The sequence below is a fragment of the Gobius niger genome, assembly GCF_951799975.1.
Source record: "Gobius niger genome assembly, chromosome: 3".
Taxonomy (NCBI): domain Eukaryota; kingdom Metazoa; phylum Chordata; class Actinopteri; order Gobiiformes; family Gobiidae; genus Gobius; species Gobius niger.
In genome coordinates, this window is record NC_136854.1 from 7,636,370 (window position 1) to 7,659,610 (window position 23,241).

Genomic DNA, 23,241 nt, shown 5'->3' on the forward strand with positions numbered 1-23,241 from the left:
GAGAGCCGTCCGCGTCAGGCTCAGGAGTACATTTTTAGGTCAGCCTGACACGTTTGTGCCCCGCGCAGAGAGCTGTTTGTCCCCAGCGTCATGCTCAGGAGTATATTTTAGGTTTCAGCCTGACACGTTTGTGCCCCGCGCGGAGAGCCGTCATGCTCAGGAGTATATTTTTAGGGTCAGCCTGACACGTTTGTGCCCCGCGCGGAGAGCTGTTTGTCCCCAGCGTCATGCTCATGAGTACATTTTTAGGGTCAGCCTGACACGTTTGTCCCCCGCATCATGCTCAGGAGTATATTTTAGGGGTCAGCCTGACACGTTTGTGCCCCGCGCGGAGAGCTGTTTGTCCCCAGCGTCATGCTCAGGAGTATATTTTAGGGGTCAGCCTGACACGTTTGTGCCCCGCGCGGAGAGCTGTTTGTCCCCAGCGTCATGCTCAGGAGTATATTTCAGGGTCAGCCTGACACGTTTGTGCTCCGTGCGGAGAGCTGTTTGTCCCCAGCGTCATGCTCAGGAGTATATTTCAGGGTCAGCCCGACACGTTTGTGCCCCGCGCGGAGAGCTGTTTGTCCCCAGCGTCATGCTCAGGAGTACATTTTTAGGGTCAGCCTGACACGTTTGTGCCCCGCGCGGAGAGCTGTTTGTCCCCAGCGTCATGCTCAGGAGTACATTTTTAGGGTCAGCCTGACACGTTTGTGCCACGCGCGTAGAGCCGTCATGCTCAGGAGTATATTTCAGGGTCAGCTCGACACGTTTGTCCCCCGTGCGTAGAGCTGCCTGACGGCGGCGGCGGCGGCAGCTCAGACGTCTCCGGGCACGTTTTTCATCCGCCTTTCACTGTTTCATCAGCATCAACGTTTTTCAACAACAACAAAAACGCTGACCCCCCATCATGCTCACGCATATTTTTTATTTACATTTTATTTATTTTTTATTTTTATTTATTTTTTCCATCTTCATCATGTGTGTGTGTCTCTCTCCTCGCCGGGCAGCCGAATCAGGTCAGGGAGCTCTCGGCGTGGGGACAAACTTGCCGGGTTGACCCTAGAATATATTAAACTCACATTTACAGCGGAACTCAAACAGTAAGCGGCGTGTAACTGGAACGCGATGAACAACCCCCTAGGTTTCAATGAGAACGGCGGAGCGCCCTTCGCGATCGACGTGGAGCCGGAGTCCGGGTTCAGCTCGAAGATGTTCACCCTCCAGCGCTACAAAACCGAGCTGTGTCGAACTTTCGAACTGGACGGTTTCTGTAAATACGGAGCCAAATGCCGCTTTGCGCACAGCAGCGGCGAGCTGAGGAGCGCGTCCCGCCACTCAAAGTACAAAACGGAGCTCTGTCGCGCTTTCAACGTCACAGGTTTTTGCCAGTACGGCTCACGCTGTCACTTTGTACACGGCGCTTCCCCGGGTAACGGAGCGCCGTCCTCATCCTTCTCCCCCCTCTCTTGCTCATCGTCTTCCTCCTCATCCTCATCCTCATCCACTCACTCTTCAAAAAAAAAGGCGTATTCTCCACTTTCTCAGCTTTCTCACGCGGAGATGGCGGAACGCTACCGCTTGACGCACGTCGAGGGCAAGTTCGACACCTTCGAGTGCCAGGATTGCGGCCTCGCGTTTTCGAAGAGTATCTGTTCACCCCGAGCGGAGAGAAGTCTAGCCCCGGGTCTTTTAGCCAGGAAGTGAGCGCGCTCTGGGAGTCCGCGAACATGGTCCACGTACTGGACACCTGGGACTGCCTCAGCTGCTCCTACCTCGAGGAGAAATTCAAAAGGGACAGACAGAAAATGATGGTCATCCTGGGGCAAGAGAGATTTCGAAAGGGATATTTGGCTTTCCCTGAAGTTTACGCGCCATTCTGTCGAAACCGTAACAACGCGACAGAGACCTGGGCATCGGCCAGGCGCTGCATGGTCTGCGCGGCCGATCACCCTAAGGGGCACGAGAGCCGCTGCGAAGAGATGAGGGAGGAGCTCGGCAAACGTCTCGAGATGAAAATCTTGTTACCTTGAGTCGCAAGTGATGCGGAAAAAAAAAAAAAAAAAGTAAAAATAAAAAAATTATTATAATAATAAATCGTCCGAAACGGATATAAACGCCTTAGTATACTGTAACGCTTGCATAGTTATTGTTGTAAAATAGTGTCACAGTAAAAAACAAAGACAAAAAAAATGTTATTGTAATTGAAATAAAACAAAATGAATTGTGACTTGTGTTGTTGTTGTTTTTTTCTCATTTCTCAGGGTTCATACGATCCACATTATTTCATCCACCTGAATGTATTTCAGCAGCCCAGACGTTTTTCATCCGCTTCAATGCGTTTGCCTCAGCATCACGCTCACGAGTATATTCTACTCTGAATAATAACAATAACAAACACACAAACACAAATGTTGATTTTCTTTCAGTACAATTTTTTTATTGTTTTTTTATTGGTTATTCCTCTCCACAAAAAACAAAACAATAAAATAAACCAAAAAAAAGGGGAAGACGAGAACCCGCTGTTTGTTTGAACATTACTCATCGTGCTCGTCCGAGTCGGCGCGCGCTGGATCCAAGAGAGCCGCGCAGTGCGAGCAGTGCGCTCAGCTGCACCCTCCGCAAATGTACGTACCGCAGCGAAAGCATCGTGTGGAAGTTTTGCGGTCCTTCTTCGGGGGGCAAAGTTGACACCTCTTCCTCTTGTCAGGCTCGACCCGTGCGTTGTCCGGGGCGCCGCCTGGGCCTCGGGTTTGCCCTCCTCCTCCTCCTCCTCCTCCTCCTCCTCCGCCTCTGCCTCCGCCGCCGGGCTCACGCTCCCGTTGCCTTTGCCACCGCTCCGCGCGGTGCTCTCTCACGATCTCCGCGGACGCTCGAGTGCGGGGCAGTGCGGCCCTCCTTTCCACGTGGCCGCGCACGAGATCTTTGCCCAGCCGCTCCAGAAACACCCTGCGTTTGTTTCTCCTCTGAGGCATCCAGTCGGGATTGAGCTCCTGCCACAGCACGAAAGAATTGAAACCAGGGTCGCGTCGGGCGCGAAGGCGAACTGGGACGAAAAAATGCTCCTGTCGCGGGTCCCGGAGAGCAGCTCCCTGGGCAGCTCGAGTCTGTTCTTTCGAATCGTCCCCACCAGGGTGTTGTTCCGGGCCCTGAGCAGCTGCCCCAGTTTGTAGGAGGTGAAAAAGTTGTCGCAGGTGACGTTGCGTCCGCTCAGCCCCTGGGTCACGTCCAGGACGACCCGAGTGGACAGGTTCCTCTCCGGCTGCCGCGCGCCGTCCGGTTTTTTGCCGGTATAGACCTGTATTTTCCAGGCGTAGCTCGATCTGGCGTCGCTGGCCACCCAGAATTTTATCCCGTACCTGGCCGGTTTCTTGGGCATGTACTGCCTGAACGAACTGCGACCTGGAAAAGAAGAGAAGAAAAAAACATAAAAATAAAAATATGTTGTCTTAATTTTGTAAACCTAGCGAAAACAAAACAAAATAAAACATGCAAAGTGCGCAAAAAGAAGAGAACCGATATAAGTTTTTACAAAACAGATGGAAAAAAAATAAAATTAAAAAATTAAAAAAAATACCCTTGAAGGGAATAAGCTGTTCGTCCACGGTAATTTGGGACCCCGGGTTGTACAGCGATGGGAGCTCCTCGCACCACATGTCCCACAACTCTCTTATGAGAGCGAATTTGTCCGAGGCGCGCCTCTCGGCTGTCGTGCTGCGATCGTCGAACCTCAAGAGTTTGGAGAGCCTGTGAAACCTTTTCTGCGTCATGGTGGCGCGGAATATCGCCCGGCCATTTTCCGAGTGCCACAGGCTGGCCGTGGCCTCGCCGCGGGAGCGGAACACTCCGGCCAAAACGAGCAAGCCGACGTAAGCGCGCAGTTCGACCGCGTCCTTCCACTCGTCTCCATGTTTGCGTCGGGCCTCGCGGTTCGTCTCTCGGCATATTAAGTTTTCGATCCGAGGGGTTATGAACGTCTGGAAAGCTGAAGAAATGTCTCGCACCCGCGCTTTGGCTTCGGCCGTGGGTCCGGCGTCTGCCTCGGCGGCGCGCACCCGCTCTCCTTCTCCGCTGCCGCTGCTGCCGTGTCGCACGTAAGGCTCCAAGGACCCCACAGACCACACACACTCCACAGACCCCACAGACACCAGAAACTCGACAGACGCCACAGAGCTCCACAGACCCCACAGACCCCATAGATTCCAAAGACCCCACAGACTCAACAGACCACACAGAGCTCCACAGACCACACAGACTTCAAAGACCCCAAAGAGCTCCAGAGACTCCACAGACCCCACAGACTCCACGGACCCGACAGAGCTCCATATACCCCACAGAACCCACAGACTCCATTGACACCACATGCTCCACAGACCCCACAGAGCTCCACAGACCCCACAGACCCCATAGCCTCCACAGACCCCACAGACTCAAAAGAACCCACAGAGCTCCACGGACCCCACAGACTCCACAGACGCCACAGAGCTCCACTGACTCCACAGACCCCACATACCCCAGAGACAACACAGACCAAACAGACTCCACAGACCCCATGGAGCTCCACGGACCAAACAGACTCCACAGACCCCGCAGAGATACACAGACTCCACAGACCCCACAGAGCCCACAGAGCCCGCTGACTCCACAGACCCCACGGAATCAACAGACCCCATGGACTCCACAGACCCCACACACTCAACAGACCACACAGAGCTCCACAGACCAAACAGACTTCACAGACCCCACATAGCTCCAAAGATTCCACAGACCCCACAGACTCCACAGACCCCAAAGACCTCCACAGATTCAACAGACCACACTGAGCTCCACAGACCACACAGACTTCACAGACCCCAAAGAGCTCCACAGACTCCACAGACCCCACAGACTCCACAGACCCCAAAGAGCTCCAAAGACTTCACAGACCCCAAAGAGCTCCACAGACTCCACAGACCCCACAGACTCCACAGACCCCAAAGAGCTCCATTGACCCCACAGACCCCACAGACCCCAAAGAGTTCCACAGACCCCACAGAGTTCCACAGACCCCACAGACCCCACAGACTCAACAGACCCCACAGACCTCTGACACTCCACAGACCCCACGGACTAAAAAGACCCCACAGAGCTCCACGGACCCCACGGACTCCAAAGACCCCAAATATCTCCACAGACTCCAGAGACCCCACAGACCCCAGAGACTCCACATACCCAACTAGCATTCATGGTTTTGGAGAAACAGCAATCTCTGTTATTATGTTCTCTCGCTGAGAACACTCACTTTAAGGAACTTCCAGCTTTTTGCATTGTCACAATGGAAAACCATCTCATATGCAGAGTCAGTGTCAGGGATGAACATCCCAGTCAACAAAGTATTGTTTTGAATTGTTTTCATAAGTGAAACCTGAGAAAACTGACAGTTATTCAGAAACTTGAAAGTGACTTTGTGGAAAAACTGTGTGATCAAACTTGACCAAACCTTGGTATCTTGTACGAAGTGGGACCCTGTATAACATACTAAAGAATCAGCCATCTAGCATTCATAGTTTTGGAGAAAAAGCAATCTCTGTTATTATGTTGTCTCGCTGAGAACACTCACTTTAAGGAACTTCCAGCTTTTTGCATTGTCACAATGGAAAACCATCTCATTTGCAGAGTCAGTGTCAGGGCTGAACATCCCAGTCAACAAAGTATGGTTTTGAGTAGTTTTCATGAGTGAAACCTGAGAAAACTGACAGTTATTCAGAAACTTGAAAATGACTTTGTGTAAAAACTGTGTGATCAAACTTGACCAAACCTTGGTATCTTGTACGGGCTGGGACCCTGTATAACATACTAAAGAATCAGCCATCTAGCATTCATGGTTTTGGAGAAACAGCAATCTCTGTTTTTATGGCCGCAAACGCGTTCTCTCGCTGAGAACACTCACTTTAAGGAACTTCCAGCTTTTTGCATTGTCACAATGGAAAACCATCTCATATGCAGAGTCAGTGTCAGGGATGAACATCCCAGTCAACGAAAGTATGGTTTTGAGTTGTTTTCATGAGTGAAACCTGAGAAAACTGACAGTTATTCAGAAACTTGAAAATGACTTTGTGGAAAAACTGTGTGATCAAACTTGACCAAGCCTTGGTATCTTGTACGGGGTGGGACCCTGTGTAACATATTAAAGAATCAGCCATCTAGCATTCATGGTTTTGGAGAAACAGCAATCTCTGTTATTATGACTGCAAACGCGTTCTCTCGCTGAAAACACTCACTTTAAGGAACTTCCAGCTTTTTGCATTCTCACAATGGAAAACCATCTCATATGCAGAGTCAGTGTCAGGGATGAACATCCCAATCAACAAAGTATGTTTTTGAGTTGTTTACATAAGGGAAACCTGAGAAAACTGACAGTTATTCAGAAACTTGAAAGTGACTTTGTGGAAAAACTGTGTGATCAAACTTGACCTAACCTTGGTATCTTGTACGGGGTGGGACCCTGTATAACATACTAAAGAATCAGCTATCTAGCATTCATGGTTTTGGAGAAACAGCAATCTCTGTTTTTATGGCCGCAAACGCGTTCTCTCGCTGAGAACACTCACTTTGAGGAACTTCCAGCTTTTTGCAGTGTCACAATGGAAAACCATCTCATATGCAGAGTCAGTGTCAGGGATGAACATCCCAGTCAACAAAAGTGTGGTTTTGAGTTGTTTTCATAAGTGAAACCTGAGAAAACTGACAGTTATTCAGAAACTTGAAAGTGACTTTGTGGAAAAACTGTGTGATCAAACTTGACCAAACCTTGGTATCTTGTACGGGGTGGGACCCTGTATAACATACTAAAGAATCAGCCATCTAGCATTCATGGTTTTGGAGAAACAGCAATCTCTGTTATTATGGCCGCAAACGCGTTTTCTCGCTGAAAACACTCACTTTAAGGAACTTCCAGCTTTTTGCATTGCCACAATGGAAAACCATCTCATATGCAGAGTCAGTGTCAGGGATGAACATCCCAGTCAACAAAAGTGTGGTTTTGAGTTGTTTTCATGAGTGAAACCTGAGAAAACTGACAGTTATTCAGAAACTTGAAAATGACTTTGTGGAAAAACTGTGTGATCAAACTTGACCAAGCCTTGGTATCTTGTACGGGGTGGGACCCTGTGTAACATATTAAAGAATCAGCCATCTAGCATTCATGGTTTTGGAGAAACAGCAATCTCTGTTATTATGACTGCAAACGCGTTCTCTCGCTGAAAACACTCACTTTAAGGAACTTCCAGCTTTTTGCATTCTCACAATGGAAAACCATCTCATATGCAGAGTCAGTGTCAGGGATGAACATCCCAATCAACAAAGTATGTTTTTGAGTTGTTTACATAAGGGAAACCTGAGAAAACTGACAGTTATTCAGAAACTTGAAAGTGACTTTGTGGAAAAACTGTGTGATCAAACTTGACCTAACCTTGATATCTTGTACGGGGTGGGACCCTGTATAACATACTAAAGAATCAGCCATCTAGCATTCATGGTTTTGGAGAAACAGCAATCTCTGTTTTTATGGCCGCAAACGCGTTCTCTCGCTGAGAACACTCACTTTAAGGAACTTCCAGCTTTTTGCAGTGTCACAATGGAAAACCATCTCATATGCAGAGTCAGTGTCAGGGATGAACATCCCAGTCAACAAAAGTGTGGTTTTGAGTTGTTTTCATAAGTGAAACCTGAGAAAACTGACAGTTATTCAGAAACTTGAAAATGACTTTGTGGAAAAACTGTGTGATCAAACTTGACCAAACCTTGGTATCTTGTACGGGCTGGGACCCTGTATAACATACTAAAGAATCAGCCATCTAGCATTCATGGTTTTGGAGAAACAGCAATCTCTGTTATTATGCCCGCAAACGCGTTCTCTCGCTGATAACACTCACTTTAAGGAACTTCCAGCTTTTTGCATTGTCACAATGGAAAACCATCTCATATGCAGAGTCAGTGTCAGGGATGAACATCCCAGTCAACAAAATATGGTTTTGAGTTGTTTTCATGAGTGAAACCTGAGAAAACTGACAGTTATTCAGAAACTTGAAAATGACTTTGTGGAAAAACTGTGTGATCAAACTTGACCAAGCCTTGGTATCTTGTACGGGGTGGGACCCTGTGTAACATATTAAAGAATCAGCCATCTAGCATTCATGGTTTTGGAGAAACAGCAATCTCTGTTATTATGACTGCAAACGCGTTCTCTCGCTGAAAACACTCACTTTAAGGAACTTCCAGCTTTTTGCATTCTCACAATGGAAAACCATCTCATATGCAGAGTCAGTGTCAGGGATGAACATCCCAATCAACAAAGTATGTTTTTGAGTTGTTTACATAAGGGAAACCTGAGAAAACTGACAGTTATTCAGAAACTTGAAAGTGACTTTGTGGAAAAACTGTGTGATCAAACTTGACCTAACCTTGATATCTTGTACGGGGTGGGACCCTGTATAACATACTAAAGAATCAGCCATCTAGCATTCATGGTTTTGGAGAAACAGCAATCTCTGTTTTTATGGCCGCAAACGCGTTCTCTCGCTGAGAACACTCACTTTAAGGAACTTCCAGCTTTTTGCAGTGTCACAATGGAAAACCATCTCATATGCAGAGTCAGTGTCAGGGATGAACATCCCAGTCAACAAAAGTGTGGTTTTGAGTTGTTTTCATAAGTGAAACCTGAGAAAACTGACAGTTATTCAGAAACTTGAAAATGACTTTGTGGAAAAACTGTGTGATCAAACTTGACCAAACTTTGGTATCTTGTACGGGGTGGGACCCTGTATAACATACTAAAGAATCCGCCATCTAGCATTCATGGTTTTGGAGAAACAGCAATCTCTGTTATTATGGCTGCAAACGCGTTCTCTCGCTGAAAACACTCACTTTAAGGAACTTCCAGCTTTTTGCATTGCCACAATGGAAAACCATCTCATATGCAGAGTCAGTGTCAGGGATGAACATCACAGTCAACAAAGTATGGTTTTGAGTAGTTTTCATGAGTGAAACCTGAGAAAACTGACAGTTATTCAGAAACTTGAAAATGACTTTGTGTAAAAACTGTGTGATCAAACTTGACCAAACCTTGGTATCTTGTACGGGCTGGGACCCTGTATAACATACTAAAGAATCAGCCATCTAGCATTCATGGTTTTGGAGAAACAGCAATCTCTGTTTTTATGGCCGCAAACGCGTTCTCTCGCTGAGAACACTCACTTTAAGGAACTTCCAGCTTTTTGCAGTGTCACAATGGAAAACCATCTCATATGCAGAGTCAGTGTCAGGGATGAACATCCCAGTCAACAAAAGTGTGGTTTTGAGTTGTTTTCATAAGTGAAACCTGAGAAAACTGACAGTTATTCAGAAACTTGAAAATGACTTTGTGGAAAAACTGTGTGATCAAACTTGACCAAACCTTGGTATCTTGTACGGGCTGGGACCCTGTATAACATACTAAGGAATCAGCCATCTAGCATTCATGGTTTTGGAGAAACAGCAATCTCTGTTTTTATGGCCGCAAACGCGTTCTCTCGCTGAGAACATTCACTTTAAGGAACTTCCAGCTTTCTGCATTGTCACAATGGAAAACCATCTCATATGCAGAGTCAGTGTCAGGGATGAACATCCCAGTCAACAAAAGTGTGGTTTTGAGTTGTTTTCATAAGTGAAACCTGAGAAAACTGACAGTTATTCAGAAACTTGAAAGTGACTTTGTGGAAAAACTGTGTGATCAAACTTGACCAAACCTTGGTATCTTGTACGGGGTGGGACCCTGTATAACATACTAAAGAATCAGCCATCTAGCATTCATGGTTTTGGAGAAACAGCAATCTCTGTTTTTATGGCCGCAAACGCGTTCTCTCGCTGAGAACACTCACTTTAAGGAACTTCCAGCTTTCTGCATTGTCACAATGGAAAACCATCTCATATGCAGAGTCAGTGTCAGGGATGAACATCCCAGTCAACGAAAGTGTGGTTTTGAGTTGTTTTCATAAGTGAAACCTGAGAAAACTGACAGTTATTCAGAAACTTGAAAATGACTTTGTGGAAAAACTGTGTGATCAAACTTGACCAAACCTTGGTATCTTGTACGGGGTGGGACCCTGTATAACATACTAAAGAATCAGCCATCTAGCATTCATGGTTTTGGAGAAACAGCAATCTCTGTTATTATGACTGCAAACGCGTTCTCTCGCTGAAAACACTCACTTTAAGGAACTTCCAGCTTTTTGCATTCTCACAATGGAAAACCATCTCATATGCAGAGTCAGTGTCAGGGATGAACATCCCAATCAACAAAGTATGTTTTTGAGTTGTTTACATAAGGGAAACCTGAGAAAACTGACAGTTATTCAGAAACTTGAAAGTGACTTTGTGGAAAAACTGTGTGATCAAACTTGACCTAACCTTGGTATCTTGTACGGGGTGGGACCCTGTATAACATACTAAGGAATCAGCCATCTAGCATTCATGGTTTTAGAGAAACAGCAATCTCTGTTTTTATGGCCGCAAACGCGTTCTCTCGCTGAGAACACTCACTTTAAGGAACTTCCAGCTTTCTGCATTGTCACAATGGAAAACCATCTCATATGCAGAGTCAGTGTCAGGGATGAACATCCCAGTCAACGAAAGTGTGGTTTTGAGTTGTTTTCATAAGTGAAACCTGAGAAAACTGACAGTTATTCAGAAACTTGAAAATGACTTTGTGGAAAAACTGTGTGATCAAACTTGACCAAACCTTGGTATCTTGTACGGGGTGGGACCCTGTATAACATACTAAAGAATCAGCCATCTAGCATTCATGGTTTTGGAGAAACAGCAATCTCTGTTTTTATGGCCGCAAACGCGTTCTCTCGCTGAGAACATTCACTTTAAGGAACTTCCAGCTTTCTGCATTGTCACAATGGAAAACCATCTCATATGCAGAGTCAGTGTCAGGGATGAACATCCCAGTCAACAAAAGTGTGGTTTTGAGTTGTTTTCATAAGTGAAACCTGAGAAAACTGACAGTTATTCAGAAACTTGAAAGTGACTTTGTGGAAAAACTGTGTGATCAAACTTGACCAAACCTTGGTATCTTGTACGGGGTGGGACCCTGTATAACATACTAAAGAATCAGCCATCTAGCATTCATGGTTTTGGAGAAACAGCAATCTCTGTTTTTATGGCCGCAAACGCGTTCTCTCGCTGAGAACACTCACTTTAAGGAACTTCCAGCTTTCTGCATTGTCACAATGGAAAACCATCTCATATGCAGAGTCAGTGTCAGGGATGAACATCCCAGTCAACGAAAGTGTGGTTTTGAGTTGTTTTCATAAGTGAAACCTGAGAAAACTGACAGTTATTCAGAAACTTGAAAATGACTTTGTGGAAAAACTGTGTGATCAAACTTGACCAAACCTTGGTATCTTGTACGGGGTGGGACCCTGTATAACATACTAAAGAATCAGCCATCTAGCATTCATGGTTTTGGAGAAACAGCAATCTCTGTTATTATGACTGCAAACGCGTTCTCTCGCTGAAAACACTCACTTTAAGGAACTTCCAGCTTTTTGCATTCTCACAATGGAAAACCATCTCATATGCAGAGTCAGTGTCAGGGATGAACATCCCAATCAACAAAGTATGTTTTTGAGTTGTTTACATAAGGGAAACCTGAGAAAACTGACAGTTATTCAGAAACTTGAAAGTGACTTTGTGGAAAAACTGTGTGATCAAACTTGACCTAACCTTGATATCTTGTACGGGGTGGGACCCTGTATAACATACTAAAGAATCAGCCATCTAGCATTCATGGTTTTGGAGAAACAGCAATCTCTGTTTTTATGGCCGCAAACGCGTTCTCTCGCTGAGAACACTCACTTTAAGGAACTTCCAGCTTTTTGCAGTGTCACAATGGAAAACCATCTCATATGCAGAGTCAGTGTCAGGGATGAACATCCCAGTCAACAAAAGTGTGGTTTTGAGTTGTTTTCATAAGTGAAACCTGAGAAAACTGACAGTTATTCAGAAACTTGAAAATGACTTTGTGGAAAAACTGTGCGATCAAACTTGACCAAACCTTGGTATCTTGTACGGGCTGGGACCCTGTATAACATACTAAGGAATCAGCCATCTAGCATTCATGGTTTTAGAGAAACAGCAATCTCTGTTTTTATGGCCGCAAACGCGTTCTCTCGCTGAGAACACTCACTTTAAGGAACTTCCAGCTTTCTGCATTGTCACAATGGAAAACCATCTCATATGCAGAGTCAGTGTCAGGGATGAACATCCCAGTCAACGAAAGTGTGGTTTTGAGTTGTTTTCATAAGTGAAACCTGAGAAAACTGACAGTTATTCAGAAACTTGAAAATGACTTTGTGGAAAAACTGTGTGATCAAACTTGACCAAACCTTGGTATCTTGTACGGGGTGGGACCCTGTATAACATACTAAAGAATCAGCCATCTAGCATTCATGGTTTTGGAGAAACAGCAATCTCTGTTATTATGCCCGCAAACGCGTTCTCTCGCTGATAACACTCACTTTAAGGAACTTCCAGCTTTTTGCATTGTCACAATGGAAAACCATCTCATATGCAGAGTCAGTGTCAGGGATGAACATCCCAGTCAACAAAAGTGTGGTTTTGAGTTGTTTTCATAAGTGAAACCTGAGAAAACTGACAGTTATTCAGAAACTTGAAAATGACTTTGTGGAAAAACTGTGTGATCAAACTTGACCAAACCTTGGTATCTTGTACGGGCTGGGACCCTGTATAACATACTAAAGAATCAGCCATCTAGCATTCATGGTTTTGGAGAAACAGCAATCTCTGTTATTATGCCCGCAAACGCGTTCTCTCGCTGATAACACTCACTTTAAGGAACTTCCAGCTTTTTGCATTGTCACAATGGAAAACCATCTCATATGCAGAGTCAGTGTCAGGGATGAACATCCCAGTCAACAAAATATGGTTTTGAGTTGTTTTCATGAGTGAAACCTGAGAAAACTGACAGTTATTCAGAAACTTGAAAATGACTTTGTGGAAAAACTGTGTGATCAAACTTGACCAAGCCTTGGTATCTTGTACGGGGTGGGACCCTGTGTAACATATTAAAGAATCAGCCATCTAGCATTCATGGTTTTGGAGAAACAGCAATCTCTGTTATTATGACTGCAAACGCGTTCTCTCGCTGAAAACACTCACTTTAAGGAACTTCCAGCTTTTTGCATTCTCACAATGGAAAACCATCTCATATGCAGAGTCAGTGTCAGGGATGAACATCCCAATCAACAAAGTATGTTTTTGAGTTGTTTACATAAGGGAAACCTGAGAAAACTGACAGTTATTCAGAAACTTGAAAGTGACTTTGTGGAAAAACTGTGTGATCAAACTTGACCTAACCTTGATATCTTGTACGGGGTGGGACCCTGTATAACATACTAAAGAATCAGCCATCTAGCATTCATGGTTTTGGAGAAACAGCAATCTCTGTTTTTATGGCCGCAAACGCGTTCTCTCGCTGAGAACACTCACTTTAAGGAACTTCCAGCTTTTTGCAGTGTCACTATGGAAAACCATCTCATATGCAGAGTCAGTGTCAGGGATGAACATCCCAGTCAACAAAAGTGTGGTTTTGAGTTGTTTTCATAAGTGAAACCTGAGAAAACTGACAGTTATTCAGAAACTTGAAAATGACTTTGTGGAAAAACTGTGTGATCAAACTTGACCAAACTTTGGTATCTTGTACGGGGTGGGACCCTGTATAACATACTAAAGAATCCGCCATCTAGCATTCATGGTTTTGGAGAAACAGCAATCTCTGTTATTATGGCTGCAAACGCGTTCTCTCGCTGAAAACACTCACTTTAAGGAACTTCCAGCTTTTTGCATTGCCACAATGGAAAACCATCTCATATGCAGAGTCGGTGTCAGGGATGAACATCACAGTCAACAAAGTATGGTTTTGAGTAGTTTTCATGAGTGAAACCTGAGAAAACTGACAGTTATTCAGAAACTTGAAAATGACTTTGTGTAAAAACTGTGTGATCAAACTTGACCAAACCTTGGTATCTTGTACGGGCTGGGACCCTGTATAACATACTAAAGAATCAGCCATCTAGCATTCATGGTTTTGGAGAAACAGCAATCTCTGTTTTTATGGCCGCAAACGCGTTCTCTCGCTGAGAACACTCACTTTAAGGAACTTCCAGCTTTTTGCAGTGTCACAATGGAAAACCATCTCATATGCAGAGTCAGTGTCAGGGATGAACATCCCAGTCAACAAAAGTGTGGTTTTGAGTTGTTTTCATAAGTGAAACCTGAGAAAACTGACAGTTATTCAGAAACTTGAAAATGACTTTGTGGAAAAACTGTGTGATCAAACTTGACCAAACCTTGGTATCTTGTACGGGCTGGGACCCTGTATAACATACTAAGGAATCAGCCATCTAGCATTCATGGTTTTGGAGAAACAGCAATCTCTGTTTTTATGGCCGCAAACGCGTTCTCTCGCTGAGAACATTCACTTTAAGGAACTTCCAGCTTTCTGCATTGTCACAATGGAAAACCATCTCATATGCAGAGTCAGTGTCAGGGATGAACATCCCAGTCAACAAAAGTGTGGTTTTGAGTTGTTTTCATAAGTGAAACCTGAGAAAACTGACAGTTATTCAGAAACTTGAAAGTGACTTTGTGGAAAAACTGTGTGATCAAACTTGACCAAACCTTGGTATCTTGTACGGGGTGGGACCCTGTATAACATACTAAAGAATCAGCCATCTAGCATTCATGGTTTTGGAGAAACAGCAATCTCTGTTTTTATGGCCGCAAACGCGTTCTCTCGCTGAGAACACTCACTTTAAGGAACTTCCAGCTTTCTGCATTGTCACAATGGAAAACAATCTCATATGCAGAGTCAGTGTCAGGGATGAACATCCCAGTCAACGAAAGTGTGGTTTTGAGTTGTTTTCATAAGTGAAACCTGAGAAAACTGACAGTTATTCAGAAACTTGAAAATGACTTTGTGGAAAAACTGTGTGATCAAACTTGACCAAACCTTGGTATCTTGTACGGGGTGGGACCCTGTATAACATACTAAAGAATCAGCCATCTAGCATTCATGGTTTTGGAGAAACAGCAATCTCTGTTATTATGCCCGCAAACGCGTTCTCTCGCTGATAACACTCACTTTAAGGAACTTCCAGCTTTTTGCATTGTCACAATGGAAAACCATCTCATATGCAGAGTCAGTGTCAGGGATGAACATCCCAGTCAACAAAGTATGGTTTTGAGTTGTTTTCATGAGTGAAACCTGAGAAAACTGACAGTTATTCAGAAACTTGAAAATGACTTTGTGGAAAAACTGTATGATCAAACTTGACCAAGCCTTGGTATCTTGTACGGGGTGGGACCCTGTGTAACATATTAAAGAATCAGCCATCTAGCATTCATGGTTTTGGAGAAACAGCAATCTCTGTTATTATGACTGCAAACGCGTTCTCTCGCTGAAAACACTCACTTTAAGGAACTTCCAGCTTTTTGCATTCTCACAATGGAAAACCATCTCATATGCAGAGTCAGTGTCAGGGATGAACATCCCAATCAACAAAGTATGTTTTTGAGTTGTTTACATAAGGGAAACCTGAGAAAACTGACAGTTATTCAGAAACTTGAAAGTGACTTTGTGGAAAAACTGTGTGATCAAACTTGACCTAACCTTGATATCTTGTACGGGGTGGGACCCTGTATAACATACTAAAGAATCAGCCATCTAGCATTCATGGTTTTGGAGAAACAGCAATCTCTGTTTTTATGGCCGCAAACGCGTTCTCTCGCTGAGAACACTCACTTTAAGGAACTTCCAGCTTTTTGCAGTGTCACAATCTAAAACCATCTCATATGCAGAGTCAGTGTCAGGGATGAACATCCCAGTCAACAAAAGTGTGGTTTTGAGTTGTTTTCATAAGTGAAACCTGAGAAAACTGACAGTTATTCAGAAACTTGAAAATGACTTTGTGGAAAAACTGTGTGATCAAACTTGACCAAACCTTGGTATCTTGTACGGGCTGGGACCCTGTATAACATACTAAGGAATCAGCCATCTAGCATTCATGGTTTTAGAGAAACAGCAATCTCTGTTTTTATGGCCGCAAACGCGTTCTCTCGCTGAGAACACTCACTTTAAGGAACTTCCAGCTTTCTGCATTGTCACAATGGAAAACCATCTCATATGCAGAGTCAGTGTCAGGGATGAACATCCCAGTCAACGAAAGTGTGGTTTTGAGTTGTTTTCATAAGTGAAACCTGAGAAAACTGACAGTTATTCAGAAACTTGAAAATGACTTTGTGGAAAAACTGTGTGATCAAACTTGACCAAACCTTGGTATCTTGTACGGGGTGGGACCCTGTATAACATACTAAAGAATCAGCCATCTAGCATTCATGGTTTTGGAGAAACAGCAATCTCTGTTATTATGCCCGCAAACGCGTTCTCTCGCTGATAACACTCACTTTAAGGAACTTCCAGCTTTTTGCATTGTCACAATGGAAAACCATCTCATATGCAGAGTCAGTGTCAGGGATGAACATCCCAGTCAACAAAATATGGTTTTGAGTTGTTTTCATGAGTGAAACCTGAGAAAACTGACAGTTATTCAGAAACTTGAAAATGACTTTGTGGAAAAACTGTGTGATCAAACTTGACCAAACCTTGGTATCTTGTACGGGGTGGGACCCTGTGTAACATATTAAAGAATCAGCCATCTAGCATTCATGGTTTTGGAGAAACAGCAATCTCTGTTATTATGACTGCAAACGCGTTCTCTCGCTGAAAACACTCACTTTAAGGAACTTCCAGCTTTTTGCATTCTCACAATGGAAAACCATCTCATATGCAGAGTCAGTGTCAGGGATGAACATCCCAATCAACAAAGTATGTTTTTGAGTTGTTTACATAAGGGAAACCTGAGAAAACTGACAGTTATTCAGAAACTTGAAAGTGACTTTGTGGAAAAACTGTGTGATCAAACTTGACCAAACCATGTTATCTTGTACGGGGTGGGACCCTGTATAACATACTAAAGAATCAGCCATCTAGCATTCATGGTTTTGGAGAAACAGCAATCTCTGTTTTTATGGCCGCAAACGCGTTCTCTCGCTGAGAACACTCACTTTAAGGAACTTCCAGCTTTTTGCAGTGTCACAATGGAAAACCATCTCATATGCAGAGTCAGTGTCAGGGATGAACATCCCAGTCAACAAAAGTGTGGTTTTGAGTTGTTTTCATAAGTGAAACCTGAGAAAACTGACAGTTATTCAGAAACTTGAAAATGACTTTGTGGAAAAACTGTGTGATCAAACTTGACCAAACTTTGGTATCTTGTACGGGGTGGGACCCTGTATAACATACTAAAGAATCCGCCATCTAGCATTCATGGTTTTGGAGAAACAGCAATCTCTGTTATTATGGCTGCAAACGCGTTCTCTCGCTGAAAACACTCACTTTAAGGAACTTCCAGCTTTTTGCATTGCCACAATGGAAAACCATCTCATATGCAGAGTCAGTGTCAGGGATGAACATCACAGTCAACAAAGTATGGTTTTGAGTAGTTTTCATGAGTGAAACCTGAGAAAACTGACAGTTATTCAGAAACTTGAAAATGACTTTGTGTAAAAACTGTGTGATCAAACTTGACCAAACCTTGGTATCTTGTACGGGCTGGGACCCTGTATAACATACTAAAGAATCAGCCATCTAGCATTCATGGTTTTGGAGAAACAGCAATCTCTGTTTTTATGGCCGCAAACGCGTTCTCTCGCTGAGAACACTCACTTTAAGGAACTTCCAGCTTTTTGCAGTGTCACAATGGAAAACCATCTCATATGCAGAGTCAGTGTCAGGGATGAACATCCCAGTCAACAAAAGTGTGGTTTTGAGTTGTTTTCATAAGTGAAACCTGAGAAAACTGACAGTTATTCAGAAACTTGAAAATGACTTTGTGGAAAAACTGTGTGATCAAACTTGACCAAACCTTGGTATCTTGTACGGGCTGGGACCCTGTAAAACATACTAAGGAATCAGCCATCTAGCATTCATGGTTTTGGAGAAACAGCAATCTCTGTTTTTATGGCCGCAAACGCGTTCTCTCGCTGAGAACATTCACTTTAAGGAACTTCCAGCTTTCTGCATTGTCACAATGGAAAACCATCTCATATGCAGAGTCAGTGTCAGGGATGAACATCCCAGTCAACAAAAGTGTGGTTTTGAGTTGTTTTCATAAGTGAAACCTGAGAAAACTGACAGTTATTCAGAAACTTGAAAGTGACTTTGTGGAAAAACTGTGTGATCAAACTTGACCAAACCTTGGTATCTTGTACGGGGTGGGACCCTGTATAACATACTAAAGAATCAGCCATCTAGCATTCATGGTTTTGGAGAAACAGCAATCTCTGTTTTTATGGCCGCAAACGCGTTCTCTCGCTGAGAACACTCACTTTAAGGAACTTCCAGCTTTCTGCATTGTCACAATGGAAAACCATCTCATATGCAGAGTCAGTGTCAGGGATGAACATCCCAGTCAACGAAAGTGTGGTTTTGAGTTGTTTTCATAAGTGAAACCTGAGAAAACTGACAGTTATTCAGAAACTTGAAAATGACTTTGTGGAAAAACTGTGTGATCAAACTTGACCAAACCTTGGTATCTTGTACGGGGTGGGACCCTGTATAACATACTAAAGAATCAGCCATCTAGCATTCATGGTTTTGGAGAAACAGCAATCTCTGTTATTATGACTGCAAACGCGTTCTCTCGCTGAAAACACTCACTTTAAGGAACTTCCAGCTTTTTGCATTCTCACAATGGAAAACCATCTCATATGCAGAGTCAGTGTCAGGGATGAACATCCCAATCAACAAAGTATGTTTTTGAGTTGTTTACATAAGGGAAACCTGAGAAAACTGACAGTTATTCAGAAACTTGAAAGTGACTTTGTGGAAAAACTGTGTGATCAAACTTGACCTAACCTTGATATCTTGTACGGGGTGGGACCCTGTATAACATACTAAAGAATCAGCCATCTAGCATTCATGGTTTTGGAGAAACAGCAATCTCTGTTTTTATGGCCGCAAACGCGTTCTCTCGCTGAGAACACTCACTTTAAGGAACTTCCAGCTTTTTGCAGTGTCACAATGGAAAACCATCTCATATGCAGAGTCAGTGTCAGGGATGAACATCCCAGTCAACAAAAGTGTGGTTTTGAGTTGTTTTCATAAGTGAAACCTGAGAAAACTGACAGTTATTCAGAAACTTGAAAATGACTTTGTGGAAAAACTGTGCGATCAAACTTGACCAAACCTTGGTATCTTGTACGGGCTGGGACCCTGTATAACATACTAAGGAATCAGCCATCTAGCATTCATGGTTTTAGAGAAACAGCAATCTCTGTTTTTATGGCCGCAAACGCGTTCTCTCGCTGAGAACACTCACTTTAAGGAACTTCCAGCTTTCTGCATTGTCACAATGGAAAACCATCTCATATGCAGAGTCAGTGTCAGGGATGAACATCCCAGTCAACGAAAGTGTGGTTTTGAGTTGTTTTCATAAGTGAAACCTGAGAAAACTGACAGTTATTCAGAAACTTGAAAATGACTTTGTGGAAAAACTGTGTGATCAAACTTGACCAAACCTTGGTATCTTGTACGGGGTGGGACCCTGTATAACATACTAAAGAATCAGCCATCTAGCATTCATGGTTTTGGAGAAACAGCAATCTCTGTTATTATGCCCGCAAACGCGTTCTCTCGCTGATAACACTCACTTTAAGGAACTTCCAGCTTTTTGCATTGTCACAATGGAAAACCATCTCATATGCAGAGTCAGTGTCAGGGATGAACATCCCAGTCAACAAAAGTGTGGTTTTGAGTTGTTTTCATAAGTGAAACCTGAGAAAACTGACAGTTATTCAGAAACTTGAAAATGACTTTGTGGAAAAACTGTGTGATCAAACTTGACCAAACCTTGGTATCTTGTACGGGCTGGGACCCTGTATAACATACTAAAGAATCAGCCATCTAGCATTCATGGTTTTGGAGAAACAGCAATCTCTGTTTTTATGGCCGCAAACGCGTTCTCTCGCTGAGAACATTCACTTTAAGGAACTTCCAGCTTTCTGCATTGTCACAATGGAAAACCATCTCATATGCAGAGTCAGTGTCAGGGATGAACATCCCAGTCAACAAAAGTGTGGTTTTGAGTTGTTTTCATAAGTGAAACCTGAGAAAACTGACAGTTATTCAGAAACTTGAAAGTGACTTTGTGGAAAAACTGTGTGATCAAACTTGACCAAACCTTGGTATCTTGTACGGGGTGGGACCCTGTATAACATACTAAAGAATCAGCCATCTAGCATTCATGGTTTTGGAGAAACAGCAATCTCTGTTTTTATGGCCGCAAACGCGTTCTCTCGCTGAGAACACTCACTTTAAGGAACTTCCAGCTTTCTGCATTGTCACAATGGAAAACCATCTCATATGCAGAGTCAGTGTCAGGGATGAACATCCCAGTCAACGAAAGTGTGGTTTTGAGTTGTTTTCATAAGTGAAACCTGAGAAAACTGACAGTTATTCAGAAACTTGAAAATGACTTTGTGGAAAAACTGTGTGATCAAACTTGACCAAACCTTGGTATCTTGTACGGGGTGGGACCCTGTATAACATACTAAAGAATCAGCCATCTAGCATTCATGGTTTTGGAGAAACAGCAATCTCTGTTATTATGCCCGCAAACGCGTTCTCTCGCTGATAACACTCACTTTAAGGAACTTCCAGCTTTTTGCATTGTCACAATGGAAAACCATCTCATATGCAGAGTCAGTGTCAGGGATGAACATCCCAGTCAACAAAGTATGGTTTTGAGTTGTTTTCATGAGTGAAACCTGAGAAAACTGACAGTTATTCAGAAACTTGAAAATGACTTTGTGGAAAAACTGTATGATCAAACTTGACCAAGCCTTGGTATCTTGTACGGGGTGGGACCCTGTGTAACATATTAAAGAATCAGCCATCTAGCATTCATGGTTTTGGAGAAACAGCAATCTCTGTTATTATGACTGCAAACGCGTTCTCTCGCTGAAAACACTCACTTTAAGGAACTTCCAGCTTTTTGCATTCTCACAATGGAAAACCATCTCATATGCAGAGTCAGTGTCAGGGATGAACATCCCAATCAACAAAGTATGTTTTTGAGTTGTTTACATAAGGGAAACCTGAGAAAACTGACAGTTATTCAGAAACTTGAAAGTGACTTTGTGGAAAAACTGTGTGATCAAACTTGACCTAACCTTGATATCTTGTACGGGGTGGGACCCTGTATAACATACTAAAGAATCAGCCATCTAGCATTCATGGTTTTGGAGAAACAGCAATCTCTGTTTTTATGGCCGCAAACGCGTTCTCTCGCTGAGAACACTCACTTTAAGGAACTTCCAGCTTTTTGCAGTGTCACAATGGAAAACCATCTCATATGCAGAGTCAGTGTCAGGGATGAACATCCCAGTCAACAAAAGTGTGGTTTTGAGTTGTTTTCATAAGTGAAACCTGAGAAAACTGACAGTTATTCAGAAACTTGAAAATGACTTTGTGGAAAAACTGTGTGATCAAACTTGACCAAACCTTGGTATCTTGTACGGGCTGGGACCCTGTATAACATACTAAGGAATCAGCCATCTAGCATTCATGGTTTTAGAGAAACAGCAATCTCTGTTTTTATGGCCGCAAACGCGTTCTCTCGCTGAGAACACTCACTTTAAGGAACTTCCAGCTTTCTGCATTGTCACAATGGAAAACCATCTCATATGCAGAGTCAGTGTCAGGGATGAACATCCCAGTCAACGAAAGTGTGGTTTTGAGTTGTTTTCATAAGTGAAACCTGAGAAAACTGACAGCTATTCAGAAACTTGAAAATGACTTTGTGGAAAAACTGTGTGATCAAACTTGACCAAACCTTGGTATCTTGTACGGGGTGGGACCCTGTATAACATACTAAAGAATCAGCCATCTAGCATTCATGGTTTTGGAGAAACAGCAATCTCTGTTATTATGCCCGCAAACGCGTTCTCTCGCTGATAACACTCACTTTAAGGAACTTCCAGCTTTTTGCATTGTCACAATGGAAAACCATCTCATATGCAGAGTCAGTGTCAGGGATGAACATCCCAGTCAACAAAATATGGTTTTGAGTTGTTTTCATGAGTGAAACCTGAGAAAACTGACAGTTATTCAGAAACTTGAAAATGACTTTGTGGAAAAACTGTGTGATCAAACTTGACCAAACCTTGGTATCTTGTACGGGGTGGGACCCTGTGTAACATATTAAAGAATCAGCCATCTAGCATTCATGGTTTTGGAGAAACAGCAATCTCTGTTATTATGACTGCAAACGCGTTCTCTCGCTGAAAACACTCACTTTAAGGAACTTCCAGCTTTTTGCATTCTCACAATGGAAAACCATCTCATATGCAGAGTCAGTGTCAGGGATGAACATCCCAATCAACAAAGTATGTTTTTGAGTTGTTTACATAAGGGAAACCTGAGAAAACTGACAGTTATTCAGAAACTTGAAAGTGACTTTGTGGAAAAACTGTGTGATCAAACTTGACCAAACCATGTTATCTTGTACGGGGTGGGACCCTGTATAACATACTAAAGAATCAGCCATCTAGCATTCATGGTTTTGGAGAAACAGCAATCTCTGTTATTATGGCTGCAAACGCGTTCTCTCGCTGAAAACACTCACTTTAAGGAACTTCCAGCTTTTTGCATTGCCACAATGGAAAACCATCTCATATGCAGAGTCAGTGTCAGGGATGAACATCACAGTCAACAAAGTATGGTTTTGAGTAGTTTTCATGAGTGAAACCTGAGAAAACTGACAGTTATTCAGAAACTTGAAAATGACTTTGTGTAAAAACTGTGTGATCAAACTTGACCAAACCTTGGTATCTTGTACGGGCTGGGACCCTGTATAACATACTAAAGAATCAGCCATCTAGCATTCATGGTTTTGGAGAAACAGCAATCTCTGTTTTTATGGCCGCAAACGCGTTCTCTCGCTGAGAACACTCACTTTAAGGAACTTCCAGCTTTTTGCAGTGTCACAATGGAAAACCATCTCATATGCAGAGTCAGTGTCAGGGATGAACATCCCAGTCAACAAAAGTGTGGTTTTGAGTTGTTTTCATAAGTGAAACCTGAGAAAACTGACAGTT

The 23,241-nt window shown here is 43.3% G+C and overlaps 1 protein-coding gene across 1 annotated transcript; it reads right to left on the bottom strand.

Moving 5' to 3' along the window:
• Positions 1–2,585: 2,585 nt before the first annotated feature.
• LOC306961008 (piggyBac transposable element-derived protein 4-like) lies at positions 2,586–6,161 on the bottom strand (the record flags this gene model as incomplete). Its single annotated transcript, XM_079553617.1, has 4 exons — positions 2,586–2,945; positions 2,999–3,381; positions 3,557–4,079; positions 6,123–6,161. 4 exons carry the CDS (start codon positions 6,159–6,161, stop codon positions 2,586–2,588), a joined length of 1,305 nt encoding a protein of 434 aa, XP_079409743.1.
• Between the last annotated feature and the right edge of the window lie 17,080 nt (positions 6,162–23,241).